Below are 12,464 nucleotides of genomic sequence, written 5' to 3' on the forward strand. Positions count from 1 at the left end.
AAACTGGCCAAGGAAAGTGTTAGGACCTAGAGGCTGAAAACACACCCCGGAGCCCCAGCAGAGGCTGGCAGCAGGGAGGCCATGGACATTAATGAAGAGACCACTTTGCAAGAAAAATAAAATCTGGCCAGAGACTCTGATTACCAAAAGGACACTCAGGAGTCAGGCACGACCAAAAGATGGTAGAAGAGACCTGCAGGCAGATGCCAAAGGGAGTATCAGGCTGAGGACTGTCTGAGGCGGGGCAGCCTGAAGATCATTAGCTCCACGGTGTTGGGGGCCGTAAGGCTACCGCCCGCCAGGGCCTCGGGAGGAGCGGCGGGGTCCACCGCTTGGGTCCAGCCCTCGCCTCCCCGGCCCGGCTGTCCTGGGCACCCCGGATTGCTCCAGGCCCGCTCTAACCGCCCGGCCCGCACCTCTTCACCTCCTCACCTTCCAGTCCCTCCATTGCGCCACCGCCTCTGGCTCCCCGAGATTCCTCCTCCAGCACCCACCGCCGCCGCTGCCGCCGCCGCCGCCGCCACCGCCCAGCTCCGGCTGTAGCAACCCGGCCGCACCTCCCACCCGCTAATATCCCGGGCTCCCATTGGCCCGACGCTAGCGGGGCGGGGCTCAGGAGGGGCGGGGCTCAGCGGAGGCGCGCCTCCTGCAGCAGCTACTCCGCTGCTTCCCGACTGTGAGCTTTCCCCGTCGTCCGCCCGGTAAGCCTAAACCGCTTCAGGTTGCGTACGGTCGCTAAACGACGCCTTTGTTCTACTGACTGCACACTTGTTTCCCTCACACACTATCCGTCCATTTAGAATGCCTCAGCACCTCAAGGGCAGCCCTTCACCAGTCCCTCGGTGAGTCAGTGGAGTTCTGTCTCCTCGTCTCTCCCTCTCTGAGGGCTCCAAGCTAGCAAGCAAACCAAACACAGGCCATGCACTCCAATATGCAGCGCACTCTCCATTTTCCGCTAGTTGGTCACATGACGTTACCTGAGCGTATTCCCTAGACGGGATAGTGACACAGATTAAGGAGTTGAGGCACTTCCCCCCCCCCCCCCCCAGAAATCATACTTTGTGTCTGGGATTGTAAAACTGAGATTGCTCTAAACACTTGGAAACAATTTTCTCAGCATAAAAGTTTGGGCTGAAAATTAGAAGTGAAACCCAGCCCTCCCTTCATCTTCATCTACTCTGGGCCTACCCAGGCCCTATACTTAATCATCCTTTAACTAAAATAGTTTGCTGGCTTCATAACTTATGAACTAATACCAAAACTGTGTTTGATCAGGGAGTTTAAGGGCGGAGCTAACTTACAGAATGAGGCCTATTTCTGTCAGAGTCAAAACCTTGTGGGGATGAAGGTAACTTCAAAACTGGCTAAAACTTTTAACAGTCTAACACATTTCACTTGAACTAAATTTCTTTGAAAGTTTGATTTAGCAGCGATAAACCATATTTGTTAACTCTAGTATATATACTGGCAAATTATCGGGATTAATGTAATTTTTGTAACAAATCTTATATTAATTTTCTCATTTATCTGTTCAGTTGGAGTTTTCATATCATATTTAATTTTGTCTACTGTTAAAAGTATGTATCTTACAAAGCAGTAGCCTTTAGGAAGCAATGGTCCTCCTACCCCCCGCTCAAATGAAGGTATTACAGTTGACCCTTGAATAATACCGGGGTTAGGTGTGCCGCCACCTGCACAGTGGAAAGTCCGCTTTAACTCTTGAGTCCCAAAAAATTAGCTAATTGCCTGTTGTTGCCTGGAAGCCTTACCAATAGCATAAACAATCAATTTTGTATATGTATTATATACTGTTCTTAAAATAAAGTAAGCTAGAGAAAAAATGTTACTGGGAAAATCATAAGAAAGAGAAAATAATTTACAGTACTGTGTTTAAAAAATAAATCCACATGTAAGTGGACTCTCACAAATCAAACCTGTACTTTTCAAGGGTCAACTATATAAACTAGAAATAAACACTAGAGGGGGACATCACCTCTTGTTGGGAAGGTTATCCAAAGTACAGTTGAATGTGGTATGGTTCATCTCTTACACAGTCATGTGAAGAAAAACTTCAACCATGACTGTTTCTATTCCTGCCCATGGTTCTGCTCTGACTTTTCTGTTCCTATAACATCTGAGATCCTAGGCCTTATTGGCCAGACCACAGCCACCTGCCACTTAGCCTCCCTGGCCTAAGTGGAAAGGTCCTTTTTCCTTGGTGCTGCTACAACAAAGCTAGAATTGTGGGGGAGTGGATGGGGAGGACTTTTTAAAGAGCACAAAGGAGGAAAAAAAACCACACTTGGAATAAAACCCAAAAATAAAGAAGCAATTTACTTTACAAGTTCTTGAACTGAAGTCAAGCCAAAGATTGAGTTGGCTAATACATACTCTATTATGCATAATAGCTATAGTAACAAAAAAAACAATAAGACAATAATAATGATAATAATACAATTTTTAAAAATCATGTTAAGCGTATTTTAGGTCCTTTTCATATGTTCACTTATTTAATCTTCAAAACAATTCCTCAGAGTAGATACTATACTTTTCATTTTTCAGAATTAAGTCTTTATTTTCTAGATGTCTCAGATTAATTTTTTGTCATATTTACACTACTAGTGAATGTAATTTAGATTTAAAGTCTGGTCTGTCTGGTTTTACCTATGGCAATTTCATGGGACTCCTCACTTTCCTTCCTCACCTTGCCTTCAAGTTGCCTCAAATATAATTCTAAATGTTCAGACATGTTGTTGAAGGTATAATTGGGTAGGCATTACTACTGTGAATCTTAATTCTTTAAAACATGCCTGCTAATCTCCTCCTACAGGTAATAGGCTCTCAGCACTTTTATGCTATAGTTATCCTGCCTTCTGCAGCATTTTTCCTGCTCCTGACCTCTGGGCAAAAAGGGCAGTTTCTTATATGTCTTCCTAAATTCCATTCTCTGCCTCCTACATCCTGGCCTGAGAGTCTGGTCTTGGTGCTCTCTTCTGGCTTTACTTCCTCTTGCTCTATTCCATTTTTCTGATGCATCCATTCAACAAGTATTTGTTGAGTTCCTACTATATTTCAGGCCCATTTCATTACTAGCCAGTTACTAAAATGATTACTAGGCAGTTACTAAAATGAATGAAGCTCAGTTCCTTCTCTTATGTTCCTTATCCGTTCCTTTTTTTTTTTTTTTAGCTTCCAAGTGATCTTTTTAGGTGATGGTTACATTCATAGATGAATACAAAATAAAGATTTCCTCACCTCTTTATCATACAAAAAAGAAAGCAAAGGTTCAGAGACGTTTATTGACTCAATACAGGTGACAAAATTAGTAAGTAGCTGAAATAGATATTGGACCCTATCTTATTACAACATATCCCTGATTCCTTATGCCCTGCATTACTTTCTCTTCAACCGTTATTTCCTGGAGCCAATCCACATCTCTTTTGCACCTTCCAAAGGGCTGAGCAAGCCACATATATCTTCTTGTTTCAAAGCTCCAGCCTCTTGTTGGATCTTACCCAAAGATCAGTTTCCCTTTCAGAGACAACATTTGGCTCTTGTTGAAATCATTTTCAGAGCATAACTAAATGAGATTCTGAATCTCAGTGAGAATCCAAATCCGTTTATCAACTCCCACTATGTAAGGTGTTTTTCTCTCCACAGCCTCCAGAGGAATGGCCCACTATAATTTAGTAGTTCACACATTTACTAATCATAACAAAATGATAACTTTCATCAAAAACAAAAGAAGCATATTTCCCCTAAAAGGGGAGAAGGAGCTGTTGAACAGTTTTCTAGATCAAGGAAGCACATCCTGAGTTGGCTCTTACTTGTCTTATTTTGTAGATTGAAGTAAAAACAAATCAGGAAAAAAAAAAAAAAAAAACAGTGATAGTCCTAAGTAAGGAAACACTGAGAAAAGGAAAAAAAAAAAAAAAGAGGAACTTAAAGCAAGCTTCATCTCCTTCATTGATTGGAAGGCTACTCCATTCACAGTGTGATAGTGATTATTCTACTCTTTCCCCTCTAGTTCCAAAAGAAACTCCAATTCCAAAAGGAATCTCTATTCTCCCCACTTTCAAAACTAATTCTCAGCAGCAATAGGATACATTTTTCCACCTTCAGTTATGATCCCATCTATCCATCCCTTGCCACCACAATCCCAAATCTTATCTGAAAATCTGTTAATCCAAATACTCTCACATACACAACTCTGTTCTCAGTACAACAGAAAGCTCCAAAGAAGTCTCTCTGCTTTCTGCTCAGTTAACATCTAGTAGAGGAAGCCCTGGCCTAGACATAATACAGTGATAGAGGATAATATGTTCAACATATTGTTAAGTCTTTGATGATTTTATAGTTTATAAAAGTAATTAGTTTCAGGGATTTCAGGGAGACATTTGCATGAATGGAACAATTTAAAAGATCTTATGAAGAAGTAGAATTTAAATTATATCTTGAAGGGTGTCTTTGGATAGGTAAAGACCACCAAGGATGAGGGGGACAATGTCATAAGACTTAAATTAATGGAAGTCTGGCATGTTCGGGGATAGTCAGTAAAGAAATAAGGAAAGTAATTAAATATATTTATTCATGATGTAATATTTTTTCCCAAGTTACAAAGCATAAGCATTATAGTTATATAATTCATATGTTTTTAATCTCAGATGCAGAGTGTTGAGTTAATAATACTTACCAGTGTACAACACATATGTCAACTGCCTACACAAAGGCATCTTTCTTCCCCCATTTAATTACTTAGATTTTCATCCACCATTTTAACTCTATTTCCCAACCTCCTCACTATAAGCACCATTATATTGCATTTAAGTTCAAAACCCACAGATATCTTTGGATATATGTGGTTCCTTGAAACATACGTGGTACTGTTTTATATGTGCATCTGTTCTTAATTTATATACATGACATTATACTGTAGCCTTCATTCAATTTGAAATTTTTAAATAAATATTCATTTTGAGATTCACCCATGCTCCTATATATAACACTAGTTTATTGCATCTGGATGCTGAATTACTGTATGTATACACATTTTATTTCCCATTTCTGTAGTGATGGGCACCCAGTTGCCTCTAACCTGCTGCTACAATGAACACCTTTGTGCCTGTCCCCTTATGAACCTGGGCTCAAGTTTCTCTGGGATGCATCCCTGGAATGGATTACTGGATCATATTCATTTCTAGTAAGTATGCCCAGATTGTTCTCTATAATGGCTCTACCAGTGTACACTGCAATCAGCCATGTGCAAGAGCACTCATCTTCCTATATCTCATAATAGCTGGCTTACCTCTAATTTTTACCAATCTGGTGAAAATCAAGACTTGGGCATCTCTTTATACGCTTGCTAATTCAGTTTGATTTTCAATGAATTGCTTAGTTTTATCCATATTTTATATTGGGATTCTCATTTATTCTTATGGATGTGTAAATTCCTTGTATATTTTAGATGTTAACGTCTTGCTATTTTGATTATTTTAATAATCTTTTTCCAGTTTGTGAAATATTTGATAATTTTGTCTATGACACCTTTCATTGAACAGAAGTCTTTAACTTTGATGCTGTCAAGTCCATCAATATATTTTTCTTATGAATTGTTATTTGAGTTTTTATTAAAGTTCTCTTCACCTCTAGATTATGAGAGTATTTGCTTACACATTTTTCTATTAGTATAACCAAATCTAATCCTAAGAAAACAGAGACAATTTAGATACAGACTAAGAAGGACAGCAAAAACATTTTTTTTCTAGTGTTCTGTATGTTATGGGGTAACTCTAAAAATTAAAATAAGAACCAATTCCTAGAACTATTTTGACGCATTGTGAACTTCAGCTTTTTGCCTATTGTCACCAGGAGAGCCAAGTGTTTTTAAGTGCTCCTTTTCCCACCTGGAGGAAGAGAAGCCAAAAAAAAAAGAGAAAAAAAATATCATGAGTCCTTTCACCCTTGCCTTATTATTAATCATAGCAGCTTCCAGGGGACTTTAAAAGAGTTTTCTTAAAAATGCTGTAACGTATTTCAAATAAATATTATGTAACGTTAATGATAATGTTAGGATATTTATACTAAGGAAAAAAAAGGAAAAGTCTCTCATTATAAATCACATAAGTGAGTATCTTGGTACTTCTTTATGATTTCAAGAGCCTTATAAGTCTGTTTCTTAAAACAATTATTAGATACTATAGTTTCTCCAGCTACCTTTTAATGGAAACAGCTGTATGAGAATTCACCTTATGAATACATGTAATTACTAATATAATTGATTACTTGGTTTTAAGAACAAACAGGTAAAAGTGAAAAACTAAAGCTCTAATTTTCATTGTAGCTATGCATGTTATTAGAGTTATCTGCCATTAACTATTTATACAAATGTCCACATTTGCAAACCTATCTTTCTAGAAAAATTGCTTATTAGTTTTACATTGAAAGTACACTATTCTATTTACTTCTTACTTAAAACATACTTCTTACTTAGAATAAATTTGGTATATTGTCTATCTAGTTTTGAAATGTGAATCCAACAATTGTTTGCTTGCTGTTTCTAAGAAACACAGAATTGCTTAAGCCTTAAGTATACTTGTGTTTCTTAGCAGCTAACAGATAATCAAGAAAACAGAAATAAGGATTTTCTCTGGCTCTGTTTTCAAAACAAAATGAAGTTTATATTTTAGAAGAAAGAGAAATTCCAGATAATAAAATAATAGTATTCATAGGAACTTAATTTATATGTAATTCAAGGAAGGACCAGTTTTCAAAACCGTAAAAGACTACAGTAAATGTCAGTCTTTTTTTTTTTTTTTTTGAGAATTCAGAGAGCTCTTAACACCTTTGCAATGTCTCTGTTATTATGAACATCAGTGTCTTTTTGTAGCAGAGGTCATTGTTGCCTGTTTCAAATCCCCTTTACTGGAAGGTGCATTCAGCCCAGCTGTTGAGAATGTTGGCTAATAACCCACAGCTACTTCCTTCTCTAAAGAATTGCCTTCCTTATGAAGAGTACTGCCATACCTAAGAGGTTATGGCCTTCAACATCAGAAGGGCATCCCACAGCCAAAGACAGACTCTTGGGTACAAAAAGCTAGCCTTTGCTTCAAGGTGTGCTGCCAGTCTTATAAGACCACATCCTTGCTTACCTATCTTCTTCTTACTGCCCTAACCTGTTTCTCTCACACAAAAGGAGTCATCTCTAACAAATCACTTACACAGGAATCCCCCTCTCAGTCCCTGCTTCTAGGGAACCTAACCTAAGATCCCCTTTATAGGTATATAGTAGTGCCAATTTAATGACCTAGTGCTATTATTAAAAGTTATTCCATCCCATGCCCAACTGTACTTGAGTTGATAATAACTATATGGAATATTAACTGTTCAGTGCTTTTGATAATCAACATTTTCATAGGGCATTGCTGTTTTTGAGAAGCTTAGTGTAATATTTCAGTCATTGGTATTCAATAAACGTTTGCTAAATACTGAATAGATATGAGTAAATGGTGTGGTTTTCAAAATAGTTCTTTTGAGTAGGCAGAGAGGTTTTATTTAACACATAACAGTTAGGGTTAATATGTTACTATGCATACCATTTTCCATATACTCTCATGTTGTCCTCATAACCTACCTGTGAGAAAGATGTTATTCTTCCCATTTTCCTATCGAAGATAGTGAGATTCGTTAAGACTAAGTGACTTTTTCAAAGTTACAGTGAATAGGTAGTGCGGTTGGAATATGTAAATAGGTTATCTGACTTGAGATCCATATACTATAGCATAACTGCTTCTTCTTAATAAGAATAGTGAACCTGTTGAGAATGACAAGGGAAGGCATTGGATTTCTACTCTCTCAAGTTTCAGATCAGGAAAGAGAGGACTGATAAATGGTCCATGGAATGAAATAAAAGCAAATCATCTGAATTACTCTTTATTTCTCTTAAGGACAGAATCTATACGTCATGGTTAATTTTATGTGTCAACTTGGCTTGGCCACAGTTTCTGGATAATTGGTCAGAAATTATTCTGGATGTTTCTGTGAAGGTGTTTTCTGGATGAGATTAACATTTAAATTGGTAATCTTTGAATAAGGCAGATTGTCTTCCGTATTGTGGATGGGCCTCAGCCAGTCAGCTGAACAAAGACTTTCCCTGAGCGGGAAAGAATTCTGCCTTTGGACCCAAACTATAACTCTACCCTGGATTTCCAACCTTATGGCATAACCCTGCAGATTTTGAACTTGAAAGCTTCCACAATCATGTGTGTCAGTTGCTTAAAATAAATCTTTCTCTCCATATATATGTGTATACACACTCCATACAGACATGTGTTTTTGCTCATGTATACATGAGCACATATGTATATATGTATGTACATGTGTGTACATATGTATATATGTATGTACATGTGTTTTTGCTCATGCACATGAGCACATATGTATATATGTATGTACATGTGTGTACATATATGTGTACATCATTTATACCCTGTTAGTTCTGCTTCCCTGGAGAACCCTGATTAATACTCCATGCTTAACCACATAGGTGGGTAACCAACACCTAAAAAGCAACAAAGTAAAACCAAGAATATTCTCTGGAAGAATTTATCATTTTTATATAACCTTTGCCATATTCAAATACTCCATTGGCTGCTTCTAGTTGTTAGAGGTCTCCTTTGTTCCTATCCTCTTTTTAAAGAGATACATACTTCATCTCTTAGTGTATCAATTTGGACACTGTAGAAGAATCATAGCCCAATTTCAAAAAATAAATTTTAACAATCTCCTCCCACTACAACTTTATTTTAGAAAGATTCAAAAAGATTTATTAAAAGACTTCTAACATGGGTGGTTGTTTAGCTAAACCAAGGACTAGAACTGAGGTTTTTTTGTCTTCTAGCCCTTTTCCCTTCAAGCTGTAATTTTATGTCTCACATAAACAAAATTTTACATAGTTCAGTTCTAAACATTATACGAATAAAAGCCTGTGACCTCGAGGAATTTAAAATGTAGTTAATAGAGCAAGAGCATGTGAAGAATATAATAACACATGACAGATAGCAAATTAATAGCATATTGGATATAATTAATGGGCAAATGAAAGCCAAAGGAAATTCATACTAAATATTCAAAGTAGAGAGATTATCTGGGGCTGAGTTTCCAGGGAAGGATTGATGAAGAGTACTGGGTATAGAGAATGAAAGCCCTACAAATGTTTAGAATCTAGATGAGGTGATAAGATATTTTTAAAAATGCTGTGAATAGATGCTTACATACCCAATGCATACACTGCTAGAAGGAAAAGTTTAGGCAAAAGAGGCAGAGCAATTATAGGGGAAAATGTCTACGTGGTTTGGAATTGGAAAAGTCTCTTGTAAGAAATACATTTTGTATTTGTTCTTGGAAGATGTGTAGGATTATGACAGGCATTTTGGGTAGGGAGTCAATCACAGGATGAACAAAGGGAAAAAGCAGGAATGATAATGTCAAGATCAAGGGACAGTGAGAACATGTTGCAAAAGGAAAACTAATTAGATAAGTATATACTGAGCACTTATTATATGTGGGAAATTTAAATTAGGCCCAGATTATAGAGGATCAGAAGTGTGAAGCTTTCAAACTAAAACTTATTTCACAAACAGTGAAAGATCTTCAGCCTTGATGATTTTTGTACAGGGTAAAATATTTTTTGAAGTATAATTTAAGATGAATATATCTGGTAGAGACAGTGAATAGGGTAATCTCTTGGAAGGACCCTGAAATGACCCAAACCTAAAAGGATAATAGTCTGGCCTATTGTGGTAACAGAGTTGGTAGGTTCAGGGGTATTGTTTTATAGCATTTAATATTACTCATCTCCATGGTACAAGTATACACATCTTTTCTTGCTAATTACACTAGCCACCAAAGTGTGCCTTTAAGTAAATCACCCACAAAAAATAGTGGCAAAATGTGAAACGAAATGCTATTTTTCTTTTTATTATTGGTTGGGCTAATATCCAATACTTCCATTGTTAGAACTACAATAAAGCTTAGTTGGACTATATACCATAAGTTATATTAGTCAGCTTGGGCTGCCATAGCAAAATACTGTAGATTGGGCTTAAACAACAGAATCTTATTTTCTCACAATTCTGAAGGCTGAAGTCTGAGGTCAGGGTGCCAGTGTGGTCGGGTTCTGGTAAGGCTTTCGTCATGGCTTATGAAGAATAAACTTATTGCTGTGTTCTTCCACTGGTAGAAAGAGAAAGATCGGGGTGCCTAGGTGGCTCAGATGGTTAAGCTTCTGCCTTCAGCTCAGGTCATGATCCTCAGGGCCTGGGATCAAGCCGCACTTCACATTGGGTTCCCTGCTCAGTGGGGAGCCTACTTCTTCTTCTCCCTCTGTCATTCCCTCCGCTTGTGCTCTATGTCTCTCTCTATCTCTCTGTCAAATAAATAAATAAAATCTTAAAAAAAAGAGAGAGAGAGAGAGAGTGAGATCTTTCTCTCTCTCACTTCCTCTTCTTATAAGGTCACCAATCCTATTGAAGTAGGACTCCCACCCTTATAACTTCATTTAACCTTTACTACCTTCTAAAGGACCTAATCCATAATCTACATACAGTCACATTGGGGGTTAGGGCTTCAACATATGAATTTTGGGGGAACACAATTCAGTTCATAGCAGCATTTATTCAGGCATAGTATTGGAAAATTAAAAAGTAACATACAATGTGTATGGCAGTGTAATCTATAGTGACTTCTGTTACTGTTTAATGTCACCCAAAAAGAGTGTGTGTGCGAGAGTTGACAAAGTGAGGCAGAGTGTGTCTTTCCTTAATATTAGTGTGGAAATCAAAAAGGATACAATAAATATTTCAAAGAGAATTCATAGGCCTTGCTGATGGGTCAGATGCATTTTTTTCATGTCATCTGCATGCAGTTATCTACTTCCACAAATATTAAAGCAACTTCTAATAACATCATTAAAATATAATCTTACCATTAAAAAATCACAAACAGAAATGAAATTATAATAAAAACTTGTTTTAACTTATTACATATAATACGTACTCACTAGGTATTTGTTGAATAATAATTTATCTGTCAGTTTTACCCAAACTATATAAAATGGCTATTATAATTAAGGATTAACCATAACTCTATGGCTTTTTGGCAATTAAGGTTACCCAAATTAAGAAGAAACAAACTGAGTCACAAGATCTTTTTTTATCGGATATTAGGAAGTATTCTGATTCCTCAGGAATTTTCTCCTGAAACTGAATTACAGAAGCAATGTATGGTGAGACCATCGAATTGAAGGCAAATTAGAAAATTAAGATGACTAGTCTGGATGATTAGAAGAATGGAAATGCTAATGGAAGAAATAGGAAATTGGCAAACAAGTTCACTTGAAACAAAAATATGCATTTGGTAATTTATAATAATGGGAAACTTCAAGATAAAATATAAAGCTAAATATGGTATTTGCAGTAATGCGTAAGATGTATTTTGTCAAAGAAAGACTTCAATTTGTGTTGCTTTTTAGAAATTGTTAACGTCATTGTGTTTTTTACAGATACTTCTGTAGAAAGATATGAAGACCTAAAACATGGGGGCTAACAAGCCAAATCATTTGTATGTGGGAAATTATAAAATAAATATACTGAGTTAACTGTCACAAGATCAGGGGGTAAATTTAATCATCTTCGACGTAAGAGTCAACGTTAAATGAACCAACACACATTTCCAAACCAAATGAAGTTCCCTATAACAAACTGTCATTGTCTCAAAGTTATAGTGAAAGTTCCTTAAAACTATAAGTAATAGTATTTTCACTGTTTTATGAAAGCGTTTTGACTCTCTTCGTAAATAAACAGATAAAAATTAAATGATAAATAATAGTAAATAAATGATAAATTAAAAAACAACATGGTAAAAAAGATACAGAATAAAATCGATATAAGTTTTTTGGTGTTGAATTATAAATATGCATAAACTTTTCCTTATCTATCTAGCAAATATAATGACTCTGGTTTTTTTCAAAAACAAATATGGCAATTGTCTTTCATTCTTTCAAGATTTGTCATTAAATTCCTAACTGAGACTTGTAGATTCTGGCTTCAGATATATTTTCGCAGCCAGAATTGAAATAATTAGTATAGGGTTTATATTTTCTACTTCCACATAGTAAAAAAATAAACATGATTGGGTCTGTATTGAGGTATGTGGTATATAATATGAAATCTAAATATTTGAGGCTTCAAATACTTTTTTTTTACTATTGTTATTTACAGAGATCTAGTAGTACCACTATAGCCTAGAAATTTAAAGTAAACTTATTTTGAAATTAAAAATGAGGTTTTCATTATGTATCCTTTACAAATGGACCTTAGAAATGCAAAAATGGAAAAGAATATTCTATGTTGGAATTTGGGGGTTTTTACACAGTGAAGCTATCTTTATAACAAACACTTTATAGTTCT

The 12,464-nt window shown here is 36.4% G+C and overlaps 1 protein-coding gene and 1 long non-coding RNA gene across 3 annotated transcripts in view; one reads left to right on the forward strand and one right to left on the reverse strand.

Annotated features, from left to right (window-relative positions):
• The window catches only part of ZC2HC1A (zinc finger C2HC-type containing 1A), a 62,551-nt gene extending 61,997 nt beyond the window's left edge, over positions 1-554 (reverse strand). The window contains exon 1 of one of the 2 annotated variants that reach the window (XM_045806080.2): positions 433-554. In XM_045806080.2, coding sequence (XP_045662036.2) covers positions 433-448 — 16 coding nt within the window. In that variant the 5' untranslated portion in view covers positions 449-554. The remainder of the gene's footprint in view (positions 1-432) is intronic. The other variant, XM_045806079.2, reaches the window with a different exon arrangement.
• Positions 555-626: 72 nt separating this feature from the next.
• Positions 627-11,725, forward strand: LOC148109469 (uncharacterized). Its single transcript, XR_015725646.1, has 3 exons — positions 627-701; positions 5,071-5,200; positions 11,558-11,725. It is a non-coding gene; the product is annotated as an uncharacterized LOC148109469 (long non-coding RNA).
• Positions 11,726-12,464: the final 739 nt, after the last annotated feature.

This window comes from Ursus americanus, chromosome 9, assembly GCF_024610735.1.
Source record: "Ursus americanus isolate L20-20 chromosome 9, mUrsAme1.1.p, whole genome shotgun sequence".
Taxonomy (NCBI): domain Eukaryota; kingdom Metazoa; phylum Chordata; class Mammalia; order Carnivora; family Ursidae; genus Ursus; species Ursus americanus.